Below are 26,223 nucleotides of genomic sequence, written 5' to 3'. Positions count from 1 at the left end.
GAAAAAAGTGTCGATATAACAAGCCCACTAGAGCGAACTCGGATTTCTAACAACGAAAGTCATCTCAGAAATAACAAAAGCTTACAAATTAATGAAAAATCTCAATGCAGAAAGTCAGGCGTATGGCCCCAAATAGCCTTGTGCTACACATTCGTTAGACAACATTAGGGCTGAAGGCCACTTAGGGATCAGCTGGGTAAACCCCTTCATGTTACAAAAGGGGAGACTCGGAACACAGAAGAAGTGAAGTACCTTGTTCGAGGTCTTAGAACTAGTTAGTGACTTCTGAATTGCTAGCAACTGCCTTCTCTACATCCGTGAGACCAACCACTTCTCCCTTCAAATCCAACTTTGCCCAGTTATTGAGGCAGCCCTAATCAGGGCTGAAGTTCAAGTTCAGCAGGTGCTGGGGCCTAGTGTTTGTCCTCCTGTCTTAGGTCCATTCTGTGTTACACTCACTAAGCCATAGACTTGCTGGGACCCGCCTCCCTACCACCCCACAGCTGCAGAGTCAGAGGTCCGTGTGCAGACCTACGCCCTCTGCGGTCAGGTCTGTCTGATGTATGACATGGACCACAGGGACCAAGACTGTAAATTCTGAAAAAATATTGGGTAAAAAGGATGGAGGGCAGGCGAAGGCATGGTGCATCCTAGAAATTGAAGCCCACAGAGTTAAATATTAGGGATAAGGGAAAAGATAGAAAACCCCAAAGATAAAATAAATGATTTTTTTTCAAACGCTGCTTAGTATGAGAGGTCCTGAGGATCAGTCAATAGGTGAGACATTCAAACAATTCAATCTTTCAGAATCTGCAAGAGATTTGCAGCTGTGTAGCTTAATCTGCCTTTCAGATATACAGATAGCACAGTTTTCAAGAATAAGTAAACTTTTAAAAAGTATATATATATAGTAAAAGTCATGGAGCCTATAGAGATGAACCTTCAGATCAAAAGGGAAAAAGCAGCATGGAAAATACTCAGAGAATGACAATCTAAGAACAATCTCTTATAGAATCTAAAGATAATGTATGGAATCTGTTTGACACATGCAATAGAAATCAAGTCAATGTGTTGCTTATGAAATGTGATTCTTCTCTCACTGTCCAGGAGAGAAGAGTCTGGTATGAAAAGTGAGAGAGTTGGCGTGAGGAAGGATTGCTGAAAGGACTCTCAACCCACACTGTCTGCTCAGGTCCTCTGAGTTCCCAGCCAGTTCTCTGACCTTTCATCCATCTGACACTCTCTTCTGAGCTCCACACCCAGCTGTGAAGCTACCTTCTTGAAATAATTTACACTTTGCCCTCTGTATCCATGGGTTCCAAATCCATGGATTCAACCAACCACGGATTGAATTCCAGGAATACGGAGGGCAAACTGTAAGTATATGTTGCAAGAATCTCAATGCTCACGAGTTCAAAGCGGGACCCTTGGTGCCCATCACACCTAAAACTCCCTACCCCGTCACCCCCTTCAGCTTTTCCCCATTGCAGGAGAAGCACCTCCTTCCATTCCTTTGTTCATCCCAAACCCTTCAGTAATTTAACTTGCCCTCACCACTCCCACACATACCCTGGTACATTCTGTACATTCTGTTTAACACTGAGACCCGTGGTTCCTTTTTAAAATGTGTCTCTAATGCATTCCCTTTTCTAAGCCTATTCCTCTACTACTCTAATGTCATCAGCCCTCATCTCTTGCCAAGACTATTAAAATAATCCTCCTATTGGACGTCTTGTTTCTACTTTTGCTCTATTTTATTTTATTCTCCATACAGCAGTCCAATTAATCTTTGGAAACTACACATTTAAGTGCTTCCTTCTTCAACTTAAAGCCCTTTAATAGGTGCCAACAGTATTAATAGTTAAGTGTAAATTTTTTATGTGACACACACACCCTTCATGACTGACCTTGCCTCTCTTCAGCCTCCTTTGCACGCCCCCGCCCGGCTCACAACTTCCCTCCCACACTCGTACCGTTTCAGTTCTCCTTCAATAAGCATCTTTTAATATCAGGAGTTTCTATGTGCTGTTTCTTCGTCCTGGTACACCTTCCTCATTAACAACCTGGTTACTCCAACTCAAAATTTAGATCTTAAATGGTACTTCTTCAGAGGTCTTCCCTCATTGCCAATCTAAATAAGTCTCCCGGGTGACTCCCTCATGACAGCCTTTATTTTGCTTCTTTTCCTAATACTTAGGATAGTTCATCATTATATTGTTTTGCATCCTTTTGGTTCACCATTATGATCTTCACTCCACAAGACGTAATGGCACAAGAAGACTGTCCATAAATCGCAATCTTCTGGCATACAGTAAATATGGAACATGTGTTGCCTTTTTTTTCCCCCTAAATATCCTATTTTGATGACTGTATAGAAGGGGAAAAAGGAAATATACCAATGAAAATAAGAAGGATGAGAGGGAGTTCAGTGGTGGGCAGGAGGTTCTGGTTGATTTCTGGAAGTCATAATGTATATGACAGAATATCAATGGATGAATCAAAGTGAAGGAACAAGCAGCTTGGCACACGTAAAGGAGAATGCTCGGGTACTGGTGGGCATCAGAATTCCCAGACAGGCTCGGGATTCTGAGTCAGCAGACCCTGAGGGAGAGAGGGCAGAAGGGAGATGGAACTCCAGTGGCTCCAATTGGCTCCAAGCCTCCCATCTATCTCCCTGTTGGCAGAGTGATGGGCAATCCAGAATTGCTCCCTAGGGAAAAATAAAATTGTGAACTTTTTTGGTAAAGAAATTTTAAAAATCTGGCCAGAGAGAGAAGGTGCTTTTGATATGGAGACTAGAACCTGAGAGTAGAATTTATCCTACTCTGAAATTTGAAAGTTAAAGAAGGAGGAAAGGGAGTGGAGGCAGGTGGGGAAAGAGGTAGACATGCCAGGCTTTTCTACCTGCACGCCCTCTGGTACAGAATGCAGGTTACACACCGCTCCATAAAAAGAAGCCTTCTCAATTAAGCATACTTTTTGACAGAGAGGCCTACTGAATAAAGAGACCTACCTATACACATAGACAACAGTAGAGGCAACATAGACGAGCTGCCTACATCAATCCCCAAAATTTTTCATTACTGGATAGGAGTCGACAATCAAAATGTACAAGGAACCTTGAAGAACATCTTTGGTTTACCATAGAGGGAACAATACTGACACTCAGAAGAGCTGATCTGGAAGAAACAATTTAGACAAGAATGTTATCAATTCCCATTAGGTATTTTTAGCTAATTCAAGAGCTTATTACACATGCTCACACACAAACACAGACAGACTGATATGACAGAAAGGAGTAAACAAAAGGCAAGAAAATATGTTTCTGAAATTTAAAACATTATTGCCAAAAAAATCAATAGAAGGACTTGGAGAAAAAAAATCGGGAAATAGCTCAGGATTTGAAAATAGAAAATAGAGAAAAGTTGAGCTGTAGATGATCAATTCAGAGGGTCTAACACTTGATGGCCATACAATTTGGACAGTAAGATAGGAAGGGAAGAAATAATCAAATAAATTGTACCACATGTCATCAATTCTAAAATGACCTCCCCTCTAAAATGCATTATTATTTCATGTATTGCTAAGGAAATAAAAGCTGTGCCAATTGAATTATGATACAATACTTTGTTTCACTGAATTTTTATTTATAAATATGTAAAGAGTTCCTTTAGGTGTGTTTAGATATATATTTTGTTGTCTTCATATGTAAAATGCAGTATTTTCAAAATAAATTGCAAAATAACTTAAAACCATATTCAGAATCTGGTTCTTTTAAATGTTTATGGGGCTTAAAACCATAGATGTTCATTTTTTCATCACAGTATTCTTTATTCTGCCAGCAAGAACTTTGGTATGTGGGCATTACCAAACGTGAGCAAACATAGCCCTGTTGTCTGGGATTTTCTTCCAAGCTACTGACACTCTTTCTGCAAGTTTTGATGTTAGCGTGTGATAGGGAACCCTATAACACAGGGTTATAGGGTTGTCCTTTCTTAGGTCCTATAAATTATGGTCATTGCTTTGCAAGAAAATTGGGAATTTCACTCATTCTTCCAAACTTAGATATTCACTTCTCTAATATCAAATTCCACATCACTGTTTCACTTCAGTAATTTTTGGCATTTACAATAATTTTTAAGGCCAAATAATAATATAATCTTTAAAAATTAATGGCAACTATACTCGACACACATAGCATCAACAATAACTTGAAGTGAAAAAAATAAAGACACCTATGACTAAAAACAAACATATATGGACAATGACAATTACATCTAGACATACCTTACTTTCAGAGGTGTGAAGATGTACAAAAATGGGTCTTATTATGAAGTACAGTATACTGGTGATATTTTTTATCAGATTTTTATTATTTTTTCTATGTTCATCTGTCCAGTATTGAAAGAGCCATGTTGAAATTTAAATTTTATCTTCATTATGAATCATACCCTTTCTATATCAAAAGACAGCATTTCTCCATTTTAATTCACTTCCTTAAAGTCCACCTTTTCTGCTAGTAATAGTTTGACTCCTGCTGTCCCTTTATTTAAATTTCCCTGATATATCTTTGCTCATTTGATGTCACTTTGTTTGAGGTATGCTAATTGAAAACCACATTTGACCAAACACCATTTTTCATTTTCAATCTAAAAGATTTTTATCTTTTAATAAGGAAGTTACTTTTAGTTCCATTACTAAATTTACAATATTTAGTCTTATTTCTCTTAGCTGGTTGTAGTCCTCATTGCATCACATTATACTATGATTTCTCCATTCTTTTGTTAAATTTTTTTTATTGTGAAATGTATCACTGATACAACACAATGGATATACATATATGTATATTTGAAGATTAATAGTAAGTTGAATAAGCATCTAATATCCACTATCCAACTTAAGAAACAGAGTATCAGGAATAACTTTGAAGCCTCCTGTTGATCTGATTACATTCTTTCCCTGCCCTGGATTTCGTACTCTCCTGTATTTTGTGTTAGCAATTCCTTTGCTTTTTCTCTATAGCTTTACTACATAGATGTAGCTCTAAACAACATAATGACCAGTTTGCTTATTATTTAACTTTGTGCAAATGCAATTGACACTTGTTATTTTTACTCTGCATTGTTTTATGCTGATAGCTGTGATTAATTCATTTTCCCTAATATATGGTGTTCTGTACAAATTTGTACAACTTTGTACATTGTGTTCTGTATGAAAGGTGCTGACAGTGTGAATGGTGCCCCAGAGCTGAGTAAGGTGATAACCCTGCTTCCTTTGTATGAATACAACATAATTTATTCATTTTAATAATTCAGCATTTTTTCCTAGGGTTTCTTTTAGCATTTTTTCTTGCTGTGATGAAATAGTATTGCTATGAGCATTACTTTACATGTCTCTTGAACATACAGTTTCTCTAGGGTTTCTAACTAGGAGTGGAATATCTGGTAATAGTGTATACAGATACATGCATTAATAAACTGTTTTTCCCTTGTTAATCTTTTTGTTAAAGAGCCTCAGCTGAAAACCTAAGGTAATGGCTAGAAGTAAAGTTTCCCTTCCCTACAAAAGCATAAGATGGACTGAACCGCCATTGCTGACTTTGAAACTGGAAGAAAGCCACCAAAAAAGGCCCCCAGCTGACAGGCAACAAGAAAACAGGGACCTCATTCCTACCACCAGGTGGAGCTCAGTGCTGCCAGTAACCTGAATGTCTCTGGAAATGGATTCTCCCTCAAAACCCCCAAAGGAGGCAGCCCTGCCGACACCCTGACTTTGACACTGTAAGACGGGGTAAGCCACTGACCTACAGAATTGCGAGACGAAGATGCTTTACTCAAGCCACTGGGATGGTGGTAAGTGTCAGCAGTAAAAACCAACACAGTGGATGAGCTTGGCTTGTGATAGTTCTGTTGATCCAAATGCTTTTAAATAACCTGATCAATGTTATTTTAAATTAATTGTTTTCTCTAGTTGTGTTAGCCTCTAACTGGCAGGAGGAGGCCATGAATTAAGAGGTATCGCTGCTCAGTTAAGGCCAAAACAGGTTTGGTGGAACACAGACACGTGATCAGTCTTCCAAGCAACGTATTATAGTAACTGTCCCTAGTTCACCTCTCTGTTTCCTAGCTGCTTTGCCCTTGTTGTTTGTTCTAGGATGGACAGCTATGGAACAAAATTTGGCCAACCTAAGACTATGGTTTTGGGGTTGAGGGGTGGAGCTCTGCTTTAAGTGCTCTGGGGAAAGAAGGAAGCTGACACACTGAGAAACAATAAAACCAGAGATGAAGAAAGAGCCTAAGGCACTTGGGTCCATAGTTCTAGTTATTCCTCAAGCACTTTTCCTAACTTGATACTGGATAATAAATTGCTTTTTTCTAAGTTAGACAGACATGTGTTTCTGTCATTTGCCAATGGCAATAATCAGTGTTGAATGCTGTATTCATTTCCTGGTGATGTTGTAACAAACTGTTATAAACTTAGTGACCTAAGACACCACAGATTCACCATCTCAAAGCTCTGCTAGTCAGAAGTCTAACGCAAGTCTCTGGGCTAAAACCAAGCTGCCTGCACAGGGCTGCATCCCTCTCTCAGGGCTCCGTGGCAGAATCCATTTCCGTGTCCTTTCCAGCTTCTCCATCCACATCCCTTGACTGGGCCCCTTTCCTCCATCCTCAAAAGCCAGCAACATTGAATCTCTCTGTGCTCTCCCTCCATGGTCACATCCCCCTCTAACCTCTAATTTCTATTTTCATTTGCTTTCTTTTATGAATGATATTGAGCATCTTGTCATGTGTTTACTGACCTTTTCTGTTTCCTCTTTTGTGAAGTATCCATTTCATGTCAATTTTTCTACTGGATTGTTTGCCATTTTCTTACAGATTCTTTCATGGCAACATTTAACCACTAAAGGATTTATCCTTTAGTGGTTAAATTTGTTAAACTATCATCTCCTGGTTTATGCTTATATTTTTATAATTTGTATGGTGTATTTTAAGCTTAAAGTACCTGTATTTTAATGTAGTTGATTTTGTCCATTGTTTGCCTTAACTGTTATGCTTTTTATATATTGATTAAGAAATCCTTCTTTGGGAATTCCCTGGTGGTCCAGTGGTTAGGAATCCGTGCTTTCACTGACAAGGGTGTGGGTTCAATCCCTGGTCAGGGAACTAAGATCCCGCGAGCCTTGCAGCATAGCCACACACACAAAAAAATCCTTCCTTTCCCTAAAGTCATACAATATTCTGCTATATTTTCTTGTAAAGCATATAAAATTTTCATTTCTCATTAAGTATTTACTATCTCAATAATTGTTTTCTTTTAAATAAGGAATTTTTCCCAGCACACTCTATTGGGCTGTCATTTTCCTATTGACCTCTAATACCAGTTCTTTTCTATTTCACATTTCATATATGAGTAAGTATGCTTCTGGGCTCTTCTGTACTATTAATCTGTTTGTCTATCCCTGTGTAAACACCACACTGTATTACCAGGGCTTTATGACAAACTTCAATATCTAGTAGAGCAGAGGTCTGCAACTTGATCTTTTTCTTTAGAAATGTGTTATAAATTTTGGCCTTTTGCTTATTCATATAAATTTTTAAATAAACTTGTCAAGTTCCATAGAAGCATTGCTAGAATTTGGACTAGAATTACATGACATCAATAGGACAAGTGGGGGAGAACTGACCATTTTTTAACTCAAGGTCTATTCGTGATATGAAATATGTCCATTTATTTTGGTCATCGTTAATGACTGTTGATAGCACTTTATAATTTTCAACAGAAGTCTTGCTTATCTTTTGTTAATTAACATTCCTAAGAACATTATATTTTTAGTGCAAAATTAATTATATTTTCTAACTGTTGCTTTTTAGATGCATAAAAATGCAATTGACTCTTGTCTAATCATGATATTGTGTACTGCTACAGCAGGTATTGCTCTAATCTCTTTATCAACCTATTAAATCCTCTCAACAACTCTGTGAGGGGGTCCTGTTATCATAATTACACTTTATTTTGGCATTCAAACCACCGCATCAGGGCTTCCCTGGTGGCGCAGTGGTTGAGAGTCTGCCTGCCGATGCAGGGGACACGGGTTTGTGCCCCGGTCCGGGAAGATCCCACATGCCGCGGAGCGGCTGGGCCCGTGAGCCGTGGCCGCTGAGCCTGCGCGTCCGGAGCCTGTGCTCCGCAACGGGAGAGGTCACAACAGTGAGAGGCCCGTGTACCGCAAAAACAAACAAACAAACAAAAAAAAACCACCGCATCAATTTGGTCACAGGGAATTTGAAGTAAGGCAGGGTGGGCAGCGTGACGTACAACGACTGCAGCTCTTTATGGAGAAGAGAACTTGCCGCAGAACAAAATGCTGTTGGTTTCATGGTGTCTGATGAAGAAAAGGAAAGGGTGGTCTGCACAAAATCTTGGTTCAGTTCTGCTGCACTGGGAGTTCCTGACCACAGCAGTGGCCGCAGCTGCCTCCGTGCCCTCCTCATTGACCTCTACAAAGCACTTGTGCACGACCTTGGACATGGGCACGTTCTTCTTGGCTGACATTCCAGAAAAGTCGGCCTTGGCTTCCTCAAAAGCATCAGTCATTCCTAAACTTCGAAGAAAAGCCTCCAAGTCGTAACTCTCCTCCAGCTTTAATCTGGGAAGAAAAACTTGAACTTTATCCTTAGTCAGCTTTTCTGGATTTGTCCAGGCTCTGAACTTCTCATATGTAAGTGCCTTTTCCACCTGAAATAATGAAGAGTTAAATCTTAAAAGCTAGATGACAAGAGCCTGGTACCCACCCATCCCCCCACTCATTAACACCTCCACACACGCATGACCTGCAGCTAGATGGTGAGATCTGGTCCAAGACAATCTAAGGGGATATTTCCTCTTATAAACACACCAGGATTTCCCCTCAAATTCTTGCATTTTCCTTGTTTTATGGATACAAGAGAAGAACAGTTAGAAAACACCTGAGACAAAGATAGGGTTTTATTTTTAACTATCTGTACCAAATTCATTTCAAGCGTTTTCTTGGTTTAGAAAATTCTCATAACCAATTGATTGTATTCACGCGAAACACTTTACCATGAGTTTGAGAACTTGTTCGACAAAAGGGAGACAAAGCATGGCTCAGAACTCTGATGGATGAAAAATGGGGAAATCAGGGATCATATGAACGTGAAGGAAGGCGTGGATTCTGGGGAGGGGAAAGCAGCAGTGGGGAATTCCACAGGACGATTGCTTCTGGCATCTTTGCTTGCCCTCTGCCTGCCCTGGAGTTTCAAAACCTACAAGACCCAGAACTCATTCTATTTATCCACAGGGAAGAAATAAAGGAGGAAGAGGGGACTTCCACTTGCGTCTCCACTTCCCTTCACCACCTGGCGTCCAGGTGCGTGCTCCACTCCCGCGACAGCTGGGCTTGGATGTCAGCTCTATTCCTAGACTCTCCTAATTTTCTTTTCAAGTCGCCATGACAGAGCTCATCCTTGACTTATGCCAGGACTTTCCTGATTCCATGGAGAAGCCAGGGAGATCAGGCAGGCCCTAGCCTCACAGTGGTGTGCTGGTGTGCAGGTGGTGGGCTGGAGCTGGCTTGTATCTCCGGTGAGAGTCAATTGTTAAACCCTCGGGAGCCTAAATTCAGCCATGGTGGGGGGTATTTACACCACAGGAATCACTAAATATTATAATGCTTCCCCTACACCCCAGAGAGCCAGATCACCAGCATACTCTCACTCTCGTGCCTCCCACCCTACAAAGTTACTTTCCCCCATCCTGAACCCCCACTTTCTGTCACGGGAGGATGTCATCCTCCTGTCTAAGATAAATTCCTCACCTGTACTTTAGGCGCTTGGTCCTCAAGTTGGTCTATGACCAGTGGCGTCTGCATCACTTGGAATATTGTTAGAAATGCAAAATCTCAGGCCATAACTCCCCCCAAATCAAAGTCTGCATTTTAACAAGATCCCATTCGGTTAATATGCACATTCATGCTTGAGGAATACTGCCCAGATCCATTCTTATCCTTTTACTGTCCTTTTGTTCAGTAATTATTGGGCTCTCAACGAGCCCCTCCCTTCAAAATAAATAATAATGTTCTTATATTTTTGGAAGTCTCTCTTCTAAGCTTCATCAACATTTGTCAATACCAGCAGTTCCACTCCTAGTTGTACCCTCAACAGGAAATGCATACACATGTTCACCAAAAGACATGCAGTGGTGTTCATTTAGCACTCCTTAAAATAATCCTAAACTGGAAATTCCTCAAATGCTATCTGGTGGATGGACTTTTAAAAATGAGCCCAGCCGGGATCCATGGACCCTCAGACTCATTGCCAAGGGCTTACCACAGCGAGATCCGTGTTGTCATCAGGCAGTAAAATGAGCATGCTCAGCACCTCCTCCACGTAGGGCAGCTCTAGGACCTGGGCGTGCACCTCCTCCACATACCCCATTTTAAAGTTAGCTTGCTTAAACATCATCTGCACTGTCTTCTTCTCCTAATAAGAATACAACATTAAAATCAAATTACTGAAAAATGAGCACAGTGCACTAAAAAAAAGATATGTCTGATTCGCAGAATCCCTAGGTACATATAATTATTATTTCTGTGCACTTATGCTGATTGATGTAAAGTCTTCATTATTACATATTAGTGTTGAGTATAACATTCTGTTGCCCCAGCAGATCAAGTATTTTGAGGCGGGAGAGAATAAATTCATGAATATAGAGAGACGCAAAACTATATTATTCTCAGAAGAAATTGTGGTTTTTTTCTCTTTTGAGAAGATGGGTAGAGAAGCACTCCCAGGGACCTTTTAATTAAAAACTTATTTCTCCAAGTTAAGAGGAAATTTAACTAGTATTCAGGTCTTCAGGCTGAAAGATCTGGTTAGAAAAGGTGTATAGGCCAGAGGGAGTTATGCTTTTTTTTTCCCAGTAAATTTATTTATTTATTTTTGGCTGCGTTGGGTCTTCACTGCTGCGCGCAGGCTTTCTCTGGTTGTGGCAAGCGGGAGCTACTACTCTTTGTTGTGGTGTGCAGGCTTCTCATTGCGGTGGCTTCTCTTGTTGCGGAGCACGGGCTCTGGGCACGCGGGCTCAGTAGTTGTGGCACACGGGCTTAGTTGCTCTGCGGCATGTGGGATCTTCCCGGACCAAGGCTCGAACCCATGTCCCCTGCATCGGCAGGCAGCTTCTTAACCACTGCGCCACCAGGGAAGTCCCAGGAGTTATACTTGTATTCTGAAAACTTGCTCAATTATATAGTTGGCTTTATGGCCTTGCTTTTCTTGAAGGGGGAACCTTGATAAGATGTCTAGGGTCCACCATTTTTAAAGCTTGCATCAAATATATTCTAGATTTATAAATTTTTGTGCAATACGCTGTTATCAAGCAGATGGAGGTCAAATTCCAAGCTAACAGTTACTGACCCCGGCCGTTACCATATTCAAAAGTGAATGGAGAGGGCTTCCCTGGTGGCGCAGTGGTTGCGAGTCTGCCTGCCGATGCGGGGGACACGGCTTCGTGCCCCGGTCCGGGAAGATCCCACATGCCGCGGAGCGGCTGGGCCCGTGAGCCATGGCCGCTGAGCCTGCGCGTCCGGAGCCTGTGCTCCACAACGGGAGAGGCCACAACAGTGAGAGGCCCATGTAACGAAAAAAAAAAAGTGAATGGAGAAAAGTGGTTTTAAAGTTAGGCATGTAATTCTAGAAATCAAATATACAACATGATGCTATAGTTAATAATACTGTATCAAATACTGGAAATCTGCTAAGAGGGTAGATTTCAGGTGCTGTCATCACAGAAAATATATGGTAACTATGTGAGGGAAAGATAATTTAATTAGCTTGACTGTGGTAATTATTTCACTATGTATATGTATATCAAATCCTCACCTTGTACACCTTAAATATGTATAATTTTTATTTTTTAAGAAGATCCAAGAATAAATAAAAACAAAGCTGGCCTGAACATTTGCTAACACTTTTTTTCTTGTATTAGGAATTGTACAGCCATGAATTCTAAGGCAGTAGATAGTCACAGTTGTCATTGACTGTTGCAAGAAAGTGTCTAAATACAACAGTGATACTAAAATACAAACATAATTCCAAGCCTTAGAAGACAGTTTCTTTCAATCCAAATAACATGACCAGAGAGAGAAGACTGATGTGACCAAGGATCCAAAAACAAAATGATCAATGTAACAATTATTTTAGTTTTTCTCTTTCCCATTCCAATAAGAGATATATAGGGGGCATGAAATTCCTTCAGAAATAATAAATTAAGAATCAAGACAGTGTGAAATAAATTATTTTTTTCCATTCACTCACAACCTTTCCCAGAGTATTGCTTTAGAAAGTAGCTGTATATCTGCAAACTGTGTCCCTACCTTGTTGGTTTTAAAGGTCATTCCCCTTGTGTGCTTCCTGTCAAACTGCTCATTCCACTTCCCTTTGAAATAGGTTGCATTCACGAGGACCAGCTTAGTCAGAGGACCGATTGCCCCAGCCCCCAGTATCTCTGAAATCTTTCCTGTAAAGAGTATGAGAGAAAGTTATTGCTATGGGGGGAGAATAAACATTCTTTTACAAAAGTTCTCTTGACATTGAAAGCCAAGGCTTGGTGGAGAAAAGGCTGGATCCTGTTGTTCTGGCTGCCTGGGGAATCAGGGTGATGGTGTTTCATTCTGTGCACACATACAGCGTAGTGTTTGTCCTTAAACAACAATCTTGAAGCAGGCAGGTCAACGATCATTTTGCCCTCAATTTATAGATGTAGAAATTCAGGTTCAGAGTATTTGCCTGACTTTTTGCCAAGGTCACATAGGCGACAAAGTGGTTGAGCTGAGAAAGTAACCCAAGAGTCTCGATTCCTTGTCACCATAATTTCTCAGTCACGCCACTACTGGCATTTTAGGCCACATAATTCTTTGTTTTGGGGATGGTCCTATGCGTTTAGGATGTTTAGGCAGTATCATTTCCCCCAACTATGACAACTGAAAATGTCTTCAGTTATGGCCGGATATCCCCTGGAGGTTGATTCTGATTAAGAATCATTGCTCTGTGCCCACCTTCAAGTCTCATTTAGGTGAGACGAGGCTTCCAAAGGATGGGGATACAGATCTGTAAATGGGAGAAGGCAGCTTCCTGGAGGGAGGGAACGGGACAAAAGAATTAGGGGGATGCAATAAAGAGGCCCAAATTGAGTTGTCCAATGACAGCGGAGACAAGGTGATGCCCAGCCTCGCCTCCAGCTCTGCTATTCTGGGAAAACTTGGGTGGTCAACCTGGTGGAAGGAAGGGTGTGAGTAGCCGTGGAGGGGGAAGTGGGTGGTGGAGGGAGGGTGAGGTGTGGAGAAGCTTCTGGCTTCCCTAGCTGACTCAGTGCTGCTAGATCAACTGGAGAGCCAGAGACCACTGCACACGTGACGTATGAAAATATCAACGTGAAAGGCTCTTCCCTTCCGCTGGTCGTTGGCTGCCTGTGTAATCGTGGGTATTGTGGCTGCCTGACGCGCGGTGGATGTGCCATAAGATGGAACGGATGGAATAATGAGTGCCAGGCGGGCACATGAACAAACGAGTGACGTAACCTCCCCTCCTGCTGATGTCTTTAAATTACGTGCTGAGTACTTAGAGTTCTGAAAAGCACGTCCTTTTCCTCTGCACTCAATTGAGAACTGGCAGAAATGTTTCTGGTGAGACAGAATGTGTCTGGACAGGGCACCCTGGATGCTCCACATCAGCTGCACTTCCAGAATCTGGAGCAAATTCAGAAAAGCAAACGTAGCCACAGCCAAGTTCAGAGGGCAGTGGATGAAACCAGAGCGGCTCACATCACCACCAGGAGGTGACATGAAACGTTGTCCCACCTCAGCTATAATGTAAATGGAATGTCCTCCTGCCCTTAGAGCACGGCAGTGTCCTCCAGGTAGAAGTTAAATGGGGCACCAAAGAGGAAGCATTTTTCGGGGATGTTCCATTACCTTCCAGAGGGGAGGGCATCTGAGAGACTAACATTAGGTTTAAGCATTATTCAGAAATCACCACTTCGTAAGCCCAAGAAAAATATCAGAATTGCATCAATGGCCTGAAAGCCCAGCAAACACACATAAACAGTCCACTGGTTACAGGGTCACAGTGGCCACCCGTGGAGGTCACATCCCAGGCAATCTCATCTCTGTGACCCTCATAACACACATCTCCTGAAATGAAAATCTCTCACCTTCAGTCTTCTCCATCACCCAGTCATTTATGTGTTTCCTGCATTCTTCAGTGTCTTTAGAAAAGGACAGTTCCTCCAGGCCTGCCTGATAGAACTTCTGGCAGGATTCCTTAAAGGCCTACAAAGGCAAAACACCAAGTTTGGCCACACTCTACTTGTCAAAAGTTTCCTAAAAGTGTGAAAACATTTCTTTCTTAACGTGTTTCTAGCACAAATGCTTGCACAGGGCACCCTGTACTTTAAGACTCATTTATGCAACTAATCAAAATGTATAGACTGCTGGCTTTGTGCCTGGCACTGGACACCAGGGTGAAGACATGACCTTGGACCTGAGGTGGCTCACGGTCTGCTGAGGGAGAAACATATACACACGATAGTTACAATACGTTTCTTTTTTGTGTGTGTGTGGTACACGGGCCTCTCACTGCTGCGGCCTCTCCCGTTGCGGAACACAGGCTCCGGACGCGCAGGCTCAGCGGCCATGGCTCACGGGCCCAGCCGCTCCGCGACACGTGGGATCTTCCCGGACCGGGGCACGAACCCGTGTCCCCTGCATTGGCAGGCGGACTCTCAACCACTGCGCCACCAGGGAAGCCCCTACAATATGTTTTGAGAATATAGACGGTGGCAGCCATGCACAAAACAGCCCGTGAACGTTCCTGTCAAACGCTTAAACTCCATATTGACTTTCTGTTTGATTTTGTCTCCCCTACTAGGTGGTCTAACCCTGTTTTACTCATTTTTGTATCATCAGCACCAACCACAGTGTCTGAAACATCCTTAGGGAATGATTGGGAGGCTCCATAGTAGAACTAGATTATCAACAAATGTTACAGGTCCTCCAGGAGCGGAATCATTGTGTGTGTGTGTGTGTGTGTGTGTATGTGTGTGTGTGTGTGTGTGTGTGTGTGTGTGTGTGTGTAAGGTATTAGGGAAAACAGTGACAAGGGATAAGCCATGGTATATAAGTTGGGACCAAATCAAGAAGGTTGTTATATGCAATACATTAAAACCCAAGGATAACTCACCTCATGAAAACTTGTTTCCTGATATAATGTGCCTGGCAATGGGCTCCCATCCTCCGCCCATCTCCTGTTCTCAAACATTTTAGCTTCTACAGAAGAAAGAAGATGTAGAGAGAAGAAGGACCCAAGCAACCAAGAAAAGTGGAGAATGGTTCCCTGTGTCCCCAGTATTCCCCAATTACAGTATTCAAAGGTCAGTGTGATATTCAAAAATGAATATCAATTCACCAGGAGATTCCTGGAATCACTAGTGCTTATCCTAGAAAACCTAACTAGCTGAGGGATCCAGAATCATGTCCAATAATATTTAAGCCCAGAGCAGGCAACCTCCACGGGGTAGCGCCCAACAGCAGCTAGAACACGATTATATCTGAGTCTAACAAAATAATCCTTGGAACTGCTGGCCAATAAGATGGCTGGACTTGCCCTGATCATTTCATTAATCTTAAGATAGCATCACTCTGCATATTATGTGGCATAATTTTTTGGACTTCACTTATTGAATAATGGCAGGCTTCTACTGGACTAGGGAACTCTGGAATTATATGTTGCAGTAAACAGGAACTACCCAGATTCAAAACCTTCTTTTTTATGAACAGATTTTAATGTCAGAAAGATTATTCTGTCAGTAGTGTGAAAAGACTAGGCTGAATTTGGAGAGATCCATGAGGAAACAATTAAAATAATAGTGTAGAAGATGTGAGAGTCTGGACCCAGGCAATGGCGGTGGTGATTCAGGAGACGGGACAAATTTAAGAGACTTTGCGAGGCCAGCTCCACAGAAACAGCCCAACGATTAGAGATGAGACCAGGGGATGGCGAGGGTGATGTGGTCACTGAGAAGGGGATCAAGGGGGAGAGGCAGGTCTGGGTGCAGGACGATGGACAAATTGAAATGGACATCTGGGAAGATGTATCAGAGACAATACTTTTTCAAAGGACACAATTTAGAAGCAATCATAAAATTCCAAATTACAATTACAAAATATAATTCTAAGCACATTTTTAAGGCAGCAGAGCTACACTTTATCTCTGCTCTTCTGTAGTTTCTGTTTTATTTTCAATTTCTTTTGCATCAGTGTGCGAGTGCTACTTACTGGCAGGAAATCACATGTCTTTTCCCCAAAGAGTCTGTTGGCAGTTTTGAGCAAGTACTGAGGGCCAGATTTGTTCAATTCCATGAGAAGTGACTGGAATCCTTGGTGAATCTCTCCACCTCTGTTCAAACAAAGTGCCTGGTAAGAGAAGACAAGAACAGCAACTTTTGACATGCCATTTCTCCCCCAAAGAGCTACTTCCAAACAAATTTCTACACTGAAAATCACCGAGAATCCTACTTTAAAATGAGTTTTGTTTAACCGTCTAGCACGGGGTTCCTCAACCTGGCAATATAGACTTTGGGGGCCACATACTTTGTTGGGAGGCTATCCTGCACATCCTGGGATATTTAGCTGCATTTCTGGCCTCTGCTCACTAGATGTCAGTAGCACCTCTTGGTTATGACCACCAACTCTGTCCAGACTTTGTCAACTGTTCCAGGGAGGAAAAATCGCCCCCAGGTGGAAAGCCCTGCTCTAGCAGATTGATCTATGCCAGGAAGACAGCACGTGATAACTCAGGAGGGAGACAGAACAGAACAAACAGGTAGCGGGAATGACCCACAGAAGACAAGATGAGCAGAAATGTTTCATTAGCAATTCCACAGAAGTCCTCCAGACCAGACTGTGACTTAAATGTCAGGTCAGAGTGAGAATCAAGGCTGTTCCCTTATCTCCCAAAAACCCCAGTCCAAAGCTTCATTCCTCCAGGGAGCTGGAAGAAAGAGCCACCAGGGATTCAACTGTGGCCGTGGACACACTTCTGGGGGGTGTCTGCGCACCCCGCTATTAGTGGGAACATGATGTGTATATGACAGTTTTCTGGGATACATTCACCAGACAGTCCAAGAAACTAAGACATAAATAGGGGAAGGTCTACTTTCCTAAAGTAATATCCACTACTTCATTGGTAGCTAAGGGCACGTATAACCCATTTCAGATCAATCAGATAATATATTCCCTCTAGAAAACTGCAGAAGATGTAAGTCCTCATTTGTGTTGCATTCGTCTTCCACTTATGCATAATTGTACACTGGAAACAACCGATTTAACAAAAAGGTTCACTTACACAGTTGCATTTCAATTTGAGATACAATGTGAGCAAAAGTTTAAAATAGAACAAAGGTGAAATTCTTGGCCTTTTTGTGGAACAGAGTTCACCTTTCTTATCAAAGATGCAGAAAATAACGTAGTGACTTGATTTCTCCCATGAAAACTAGCAGGAGATGCCGTCTTACACGATTCACCTTTCTACCCATGTCTGCTTTCTGTCCATCACCACGGTGCCTCTCCCACCTCCCAGCCTCACTGGCCAGACCAGCTCCATGAAAGCACACAGGAAGCCCGCCCTTGGTCTTCCTTTGTGGTGGGCACGCATACCTGGGACATCTGCGCCTCAGTGTTTCCTTGGGCCCCCATTAAGACCATGGTCAGGGCAGAGGAGAGGCTCAGGGGAGAGAAGAACACGTTTCGCAAGTTGTCCTTTTCACCCAGCAGTTTTAATAAGTTGACGGCAAAAGTGCCATTTGCTTCACAGAGATCATCCATCAGTGAAGGTCTGCACCCAAAGCACGACACAGAAACACATTAGCCACGCCCTCCACTAGCCACTGCTCACTAGTCACTAGTCACTAGTCACACCTCCACCCCAGTCTGTGGACACTGGGTATGGTCAGCAGAGTAACTGCCTCCCCAAACATCCGTGTTGAATCTCCAAAACCCGTGATGATGTTATCTTACAGGGCAATAAAGACTTGGCGGATGTGATTGAATTAAGGATCTTGAGATGGAGTCACCAGGTGGGTTCAGTGTAATCACAGGCTTCTTATAAGAGAAGGCAGGAGGCTCAGAGCCAGAGAAGGAGAAGTGAGGATGGAAGCAAAGGGCAGGATGGTGTGGAGCCACAGAACGCAGGCAGCCTCTACGAGCTGCAAAAGGCAAGGAAACAGACTCTGCCCTAGAGCCTCCAGACTTAAAATGTAGCTCTGCCAGCATCTTACGGACTTTGGACCTCCAGAACTGTAAGATAAATCCCCCTATTACTGATAGTTCTTCAGTGTGCTGTCTCTGGCATAATTTATAAGCAATGTTCTATGAATTATAATATACTATAAATAAAAATGACATTTCTGTCACGATGTCACATGAAGACAGCTGGATGGATTTCAACAGATTTTGGAGGGTTTTTCTGGGATGGTCTGCCCTAAAATGTGGGCTCCTGGGAAGACACAAAATTTACTTTAAGTCAGAAGGACTCGAAAACAATACACCATTTTCCACCGGAGTTGTTGAAACTGGGCTGGGAGCTGTGAAGGGAGCCCCTGGGCACGGAGGTAGAACGTGAAGCCCAAATCTCAAGTCATCAGATGCACACTTTAAATCAGGCACTAATTTTGGATCCAGGCTTAACTTTCCCCCCAGCTTGACTAAACTTTAGACAAGCTTCTTCCTGCTTCTGGTGCCTGACCTCTCTTTCCTTAGAGCACTTACTTTAGGCAGTTTGTCTTCATAAGTTCTTTCTCTGCTCCTTTGAGAGGTAAACATTTTGAAAAGCCTCCTTCCTATTTTACAGCCCAAGACAATCCTTCTCAAGTCCCTAGAAGCCATCCCTTTAAAATGTAATTGTCAAGGAAGATAGCCTCCATGGGATGGTGGGAGCAAAATCGCAGCAGGGGGGCTTCCCTGGTGGCGCAGTGGTTGGGAGTCCGCCTGCCGATGCGGGGGACACGGGTTCGTGCCCCGGTCCGGGAAGATCCCACATGCCGCGGAGCTGCTAGGCCCGTGAGCCATGGCCGCTGAGCCTGCGCGTCCGGAGCCTGTGCTCCGCAACGGGAGAGGCCACCACAGTGAGAGGCCCACGTACTGCAAAAAAAATTAAAAAAAAAAAAAATCGCATCAGGCACCTTGCTGCAAGTTGTGAAAAGCTTTTGCAGCATATTAATTTTTATAATTTTAGAAAAATTTTATAAATGCTGCATTTATTTCTATTAAACCTTCTAGAAACCTGGGCTGCTAGTCAGTAAATTATTAAAGTTCATCAACTCATCTTGGTTTCCCTGAATCTCTTTGCTGTTACAGTTGAAGACATTTTGGAAAATAAAAGGACAAATCATCACCCATAATCCCATGACGCTATAAGTTATTTTTTCTATTATGCTGTCTTTTTTTCAACTGGTATGTATATTTTTAACTCAAAAATTGTAAAGCTACACGAGAAAAATATGTTCCAATTTGGAAAATTAGCGAACAAGAAAAGTACTGAAAACTCCACCTAGAGATAAGCATCATCATGCATGTGCTCATTTTTATAAACAGATGGGCCATTCTCTGGTCCTTCTTTCAGTTCCCCAGTGGACTAGAAGGGCCTCCTGCGGCAGTCTTGAACGTATATTTCATTTAGACTTGGAGGGGGTGGGTCTTCTGGGCCTCAAGGGCAGGAGGGGAAAATGGGTGGGGAACACAACTGTTTTAACCAGAGCCTCTTCACTGTTGAATGGTTCCTTTGAAGATTCCTTCTAAGATATTTTTTTTCAAGAGGAGATGTCTCTGGTTTAAAAGAAAAAAAAAGGGCTGTGGGAAAAAAAAAAAAAGAAACGGTGTGAAGTTCACACTCTAATTATAAAACAACAGCCCAAACCAGTGCACATTCTTTAAAGTTTGAAAAAAAATGTGTTAAAACGTCAACCAAGAAAATACAACAGTGGCACAGTGCGACAACAGTGCTCTATACGTAATAGGTCATTTAATAGAGGACACAGTGTTAAGTTCCTCACTGCCCTCACTTCAGTAAGCCCCTCCAGAGCCGTCAGCTGCAGGGCTTGAACCCGAGGGCTGCAAGGGTCAGAAGGCTGATGTGTCTGCAGTGGGCAAGTCCCACCGCAGAGCAAGGCTCAGCCTGCCTCCAGGCCACTTCTCACCCCACATTTCCTCACCTTACACTTGAGGATGTTTCGGAAAATAAAAACCCAGGAGCCAGGAGGGATACTCAAACTTGATAGCGCTGCGCCTACCAGAAGGTGGCACCAAAGAGACTCAAAGAAGGAAAGAATTAGGTAAACTGGAGACGAAAGACAGGAATAAATTTGGATTTGATCTTACACGAGCGTAAGAGTTTTGACCTCTGGACTGAAATAAAAAATGCACAACGTGCGCTTAAGTTGTGAGCTAAGTTTTATTCGGGGGTCTTACTGAGGACTGTAGGCTGGGAGACAGCCTCTCAGAGAGCTCCGAGGAGGTAGGGGGAGAGGCGTGATTTTAGGGAATGCACGCAGTCAGACATACGTATCAGTAAAGGGTTACTGCTAGTCACGAGGACCAGATATCTCAGTTAGTGATTTTAGTGCTTTCCGACGTAGGGGAAGATGCAAGAATCTGGGTTCATTAAAATTTTTCCTGCGATACCTCTCTCTAAGGAGGCTGTTTTCCCAAAGCACAGAGTGCCTCATCCTGTTTTTCATCCTGAATTCCTTTCAGCGTGCACTGTAGGTCAGCGACTGCAATGGCTAATGACTTGATCCTTGTAGAACTGGATGGCGGGCAACATTCTTTGTTTTACAGGAACCAGGGTGAAGCAGACATAAGCTTGGGCTGAGTGTGAGTGTGTGTGTGTGTGTGTGTGTGTGTGTAGTTGTCCAACCTGGAAAGGCAAAGGAATGAACTGGAATATCACATCAATTTCCTCTTTACATTGTAACTGCTCTTAATTGTAAATGTCTATTTCTGGTTTCTTCCATATGGCCTCTTTCTTCATCTCATTTCCTCACCTCCATTCCTTTTCAACATCCAGGTGCTGGGCAGCAGCAGAGTACTTCCCGTCAGCATCTTGCCCCCAGCACTGACACACCCTCGCACACGCACACCAGTGCACCTCTCAGATGCGCCCCAGCTCGCACCAGTGAAAAGATTTTATTTCTAGCCAGTAAAATGGATTGGCATTAAACTCGTTTTCCTTTTACAGGTGAACAAACAAGGTCAGAACAATTAAATACTGTCCTCAGGTCTCAGAAAAAAACTGACAGATTCAGCCACAAAAGCAAGCCTTCTGCTTCCAAGTAGTTGTCCCTCGGTTTCCATGGGGGTTTGGTTTCAGGACCCCCGTGGATACCAAAATCCAAGGATGCTCAAGTCCCTTATACAAAATGGTATAGTATTTGCTCATAACCTACACACATCCTCTTGTATACTTTAAATCAGCTCTAGATTACTTATAATCCCTAATACAATGTAAATGCTACATAAATAGTTGCCAGAGGGTGCAAATTCAAGTTTTGCTTTTTGGAACTTTCTATAATTTTTTTCAAATACTTTCCATCTGCTTTTGGTTGAATTTGCAAGTGCAGAACCAGTGATAGAGGGGAGGGCCGACTGTACTCAGCAGCATTCTCTCCTGGGGGCCTTGAATGCCTGTCATCTCCCCGCTCCACTCCCCCATCCCATACTCACATCCCAAAGTGAATCTGTTCAAAGAGCATTTATGTCCAACTGTCCTTATATGATTTTGAAGAAAAAAAAATGCCATAATTCCTGACTGGGAGCTCCCACCCTTGGGGAGATACACATGCGTGAATGCATGGTTTCAAGCTGGCTGTGCACTCCATACCAAGACAACTGACAAAGTGCTAAGGAAGCCCACAGTAAAGCAGAATGAATTCTCTTTAGGAGTTCAGGAGAAGGGAAACAGGACTGGGCAGGAGCTTCAGAAGATGGTGAAAGAGGGAGGTGAATGTTAGGGCTGTGGCTGCAGGATAGGCAGGTACAAAGAACGTAGAGGAAGGCCACGGTTTGTGCGGGGTCCAGGGCAGCGGGTGGGTGTGTCTCCTGTGAGAGAACTGATGCGTGAGACAGGAGGGGCCCCTCACGCCAGGTTTAAAGGTTTGGACTTGAGCTATGGTCTGGAAAGCCAGGCACGGTTTTCAAACAAATGCTATACCTAAGTTTTAGAAAAATATCGTGTCTCACCATTTGGTGGGGAAAAAGGCTGTGGACCCTGCCGGTAGACCACTGCCATAGACCAGGGACTGCCTAATACAGAGGAGATTTCTGCACTAAAGACTAGAATATGGAACTGCCAGGCTGGGTGACTGGTCACACCAGGATAAAGATCAGGAGGATGAAGGATTACGCTGAGGTTCGTAGCTAAGCCACCCTTAGGGTGGGCCAGGAGCCCCAGGAAGTCACATGAGGAGCCAGCTTGGAATGGGGAAGGTGCTATGTTCCATTCGTTCCATTTGAGATGAGTGCAACATTCCATCCCAAGGGATCCTGTAACAAAGCTGAGGGACGTTTGTCAACATAGGTAGGGGACTCAAGCTGAGAAGTTCTCCAGTGAGGATTGGGAGCCTGATTCCAGGAGCTTCTAGGTGAATGGATGAAATTACTCAGAATGCACATGAGGAGGCATAAGAGGAAAAAAAAAATCCACCTCGTTCTGGAGAATTTCCAAGTTTTGCAGGTAGTGAGAGGAAAAAGACGAGAGACTGAGACCCAACCATCCGGATGTCCTGGGAGAACGGGGAGTGTGCGGGCGGCCAAGGAAGTGGGGAGGGCTGGAGGAGGACAGGAAGGTAGCACCCAGTCTGGAGAGGCGCAGGGGAGCCAGTCTGGGCCCGAAAGCCCTCAGCAGAGGGGTGGGAGCAGGACCTAGACGGCTGAGTAGTATCTGGCGAGTGTGGAGTCGCTTCAGTCAACTACTGTGGCTGCAGAGGAGGGGAGACGACGGGGAGAACGCTTTTGTTTGCTTCACGTTGAGGGAAAGCAGCCCATAAAGAAAAACAGATGAAAGATGTTAAAGAAAAAAAAGAAAAAGAATGGAAGAAATACAGAAAGAAAAAAGGAGGGGAGGGGAGGGGAGGGACGTACGCGCAATAAGCTGGATCGCAGAGGGGACAGGGACTTGTGCTGGAGGTGGCATTGACCCAGCACCTCTGCGAACTTGCCCAAGGCTCCATGCAAACTCCGGACGAGGCGGCAGGGGGCGCCACAGTCTTCCTGCGCACCCTGCGGTCCTCTCACTCACTACTCTCCCCAAAGCTCCCGCCCATCCATCTCCGGGAACCGCCGCTCAGGCTCGGGTTTCCGGCCGCGCCCTCACTGCCAGCAAATCACAGCGCAGCGCAGCGCAGCGGCGGCGGCGGCAGGCCGCGTAGCCCTCCCACTCCGGAGACCACCCTCTGACCCAGGGCGCGTCTGCGCACCGCGCACCTGCGCTCGGGTCTCGGAGCCCGGGTCTCGGAGCCCGGTCCTTCGAGCCCCAGACCAAGCGGGCCGGGGGCCCAGGGTACGGCGGGGGCCAGGGCGACCCCAGCCCCGCAGCTCTCCTGCCCGGATACCTCCTGCCGTCGTTCCCCTAGTCCTCTCCTCCTCCTTTCCCAACGCCTGCGTCTGCCTCTGGCCTCCCTTCCTCGCCTCCTCGCCCCCTTCCTCCTTCCTCTCTCCGCCGGAACTCCAGGCTAGAGACGGCCGCCGTGGGAACCTGAGGGCTCGGGAGCCCTCGCAGCCCTGGTACCTGGGAGATTCCAGCTGTTGCGGCGGCCGCTGCTCTTCCAGCTTGGTGGATGCTTCACGTCCGCTTTGCTTTCGGGCCGGCTTCCGGCGGTGACTCAGAGCACCGGGAGATGGCGCTGTTCTCTGCAATCTCGGACTCCGCACCCCCAGGCTGGACTTCCGGGCGGAGGCTGAGCCCCGCGCGCACCCTCCTGCCCCGGCCTGAGAGCAGACGGCTTGGCGGGGGAGGCAAGTAACCCGTCCCCTGAGGGTGTTTGGGGAAGACTTAGCCAGTTGGGGCATTGGTTTGTTTTCCTGGGTTAGTACGCGTGTATGCTAGAGCAGCTTCAGAATCGGAACTCCACTTTGAAAATTAACTAAAAGCAAAACCAGAGGTTAAAGCTTCCTAAAGCCAGTGCTTTCCAAACTGTTTTGGTAGGACGTCCCATCAAAACAGTTTTTGAGCATGCATCTCCACTATCGAATTTACATGTGCTTTATGCTAAATACTAATATATTATGCACGCTATAAAACACGTAAACAAAAATTTTTAAGATAAGGAAAACACTTTTATTAGAAGTACATTTTTGTGCTTACCAAAATTATTTTAAAATTTAATGAGATCAATGTCATTGAATATATGTTTGCCTGTTTTAATCTTAGTTTAAAGCTTTGAAGTACAGTAATTTGAAGACCTGGTTTAAGTTCAGTTTATTTCTAAACTTGGATTGATAGCTATCATAAGAAAAGGCTTCTCAGGAAATGGGTTGATTTAAAAATGGAATAAAGGCATCATTAGTTGTACTTACTAAACCCTGACATTTGATTTTCATCCACATACTAATTATGCGAAGATTTCTGGTTAAAATCTAACTGGTAAAAATCTCTTTATCCTCTTGAAAATCATTTGTTCTTGCAAACCAAAATTTTTAAACCGTCATATTTTAAATATTTTTGACAGTTTGAAGCCCACCAAATCTTTTCTTTTTGTAAGATTTTAATGAAGTTTAGAAAATTATGTTTCCATAATTTTTTTTAAGTGCCCAAATATGAAATTGTTAATATCTTTTTAGCAATAAAATTATATAATGGAAAATATCCATATAGATGTTCTCAAAATAATCAGTCTACACTCTCAAAAGCAGTTGATTTCTCATTCATAGGTAAGATGTACCTTTACCTAAAGGCAATCGACTATTTATTTTGAAGAATACTTGCTAGATTTTCTACGACTAATAAGCCATTTATGATCGCAGAAAAGTTCACCATTATTTGGAGCACCAGACTTTAAAAAAATATGTAAGTAATTAACCTCTTTTTTAAAGTACTTTGGTATGAAATAATAAGCAAGCCTCAGTGTTTTTCAAAAGCTATCGATGGTTGCTACACTGCTTATTAAAAAATATTGTAGGGCTTCCCTGGTGGCACAGTGGTTGAGTGTCCGCCTGCCGGTGCAGGGGACACGGGTTCGTGACCCGGTCCGGGAAGATCCCACATGCCGTGGAGCGGCTGGGCCCGTGAGCCATGGCCGCTGAGCCTGCGCGTCGGGAGCCTGTGCTCCGCAGCAGGAGAGACCACAACAGTGAGAGGCCCGCGTACCGCAAAATATATATATATATATATATATATAGTAAAAGTTCTACTTTTTAATGTTCTAGGTTGTTGTTTTTAATCACAGTAATACCATCTGGTAGCATGCATCCTTTGCAATACCTTGCCCAAAGCAGACACCTGAGGACGCAACTCTCAAGCCTCTGCATTAAGAAACAGTGGGTCTAGTGCCTGTGCACAGGTTTAAAGAGCCAAGTTGAATTTCAAATCCAAGTAACTATCCCTGACCCAAAAGTCTGTGCAGTTCAGCTTCTAGAGGGGAACTGAGAAGGCTACTTAGGAGTCAGGTAAATGGAGACCCTCCAGTCTAGAGCATCACAGAACAATTTTGACGAGTATCCTTGCCATCTCAGGTTTACCCTGGGTCAGACAGTTCTTACTCTGAAAAAGCTTAAAGGAACCACAGCCCTGACACATCATTAACTAAACATGAATGGGATAAAGATCATATAGGGATTAGTTCTCCTTGTCTGACAGACAGTGGCAAAGGGAATATCTTTCCTCTTTCCTCCCAATAATGGAGGGGTGGCCCGTGGTCCCCTGCACTGGGCCTACCATATCTCCACCCCTTCTGTTTCAAGGAAAGTAGACTTCTTTCTTCTCTAGGACATGGTTCCATTAGTCGTCCCCTGTAACTTTAATCTCTTTTACGTCTTTGGAGTCTTCTTATCTCATAAATATCCTCAGTCTCTCCCATATTAACACAAACGAATAAACACAAAGCCCCACAACTTCCTTATTAACACAAACGAATAAACACAAAGCCCCACAACTTCCT

At 43.6% G+C, this 26,223-nt stretch overlaps 1 protein-coding gene across 2 annotated transcripts; it reads right to left on the bottom strand.

The window, feature by feature from the left end:
- Positions 1-8,028: 8,028 nt before the first annotated feature.
- LOC307062127 (serpin B8) lies at positions 8,029-17,909 on the bottom strand (the record flags this gene model as incomplete). Of its 2 annotated transcripts, none has more annotated exons than XM_079717640.1 (6): positions 8,029-8,739; positions 10,350-10,502; positions 12,395-12,537; positions 14,230-14,347; positions 16,352-16,489; positions 17,732-17,909. In XM_079717640.1, the coding sequence occupies 6 exons, from the start codon at positions 17,897-17,899 to the stop codon at positions 8,335-8,337; spliced, it is 1,125 nt and encodes a 374-aa protein (XP_079573766.1). In that variant the 3' UTR covers positions 8,029-8,334. The 2 variants fall into 2 exon arrangements, with proteins under 2 accessions (XP_079573766.1, XP_079573767.1); XM_079717641.1 differs by having other exon boundaries at positions 8,482-8,650; positions 17,732-17,899.
- Positions 17,910-26,223: the final 8,314 nt, after the last annotated feature.

The sequence above is a fragment of the Hyperoodon ampullatus genome (genome assembly GCF_949752795.1).
Source record: "Hyperoodon ampullatus genome assembly, chromosome: 13".
Taxonomy (NCBI): domain Eukaryota; kingdom Metazoa; phylum Chordata; class Mammalia; order Artiodactyla; family Ziphiidae; genus Hyperoodon; species Hyperoodon ampullatus.
The sequence above is the reverse complement of the archived record's forward strand: the minus strand, read 5'-3'. Positions and strand labels throughout refer to the sequence as shown.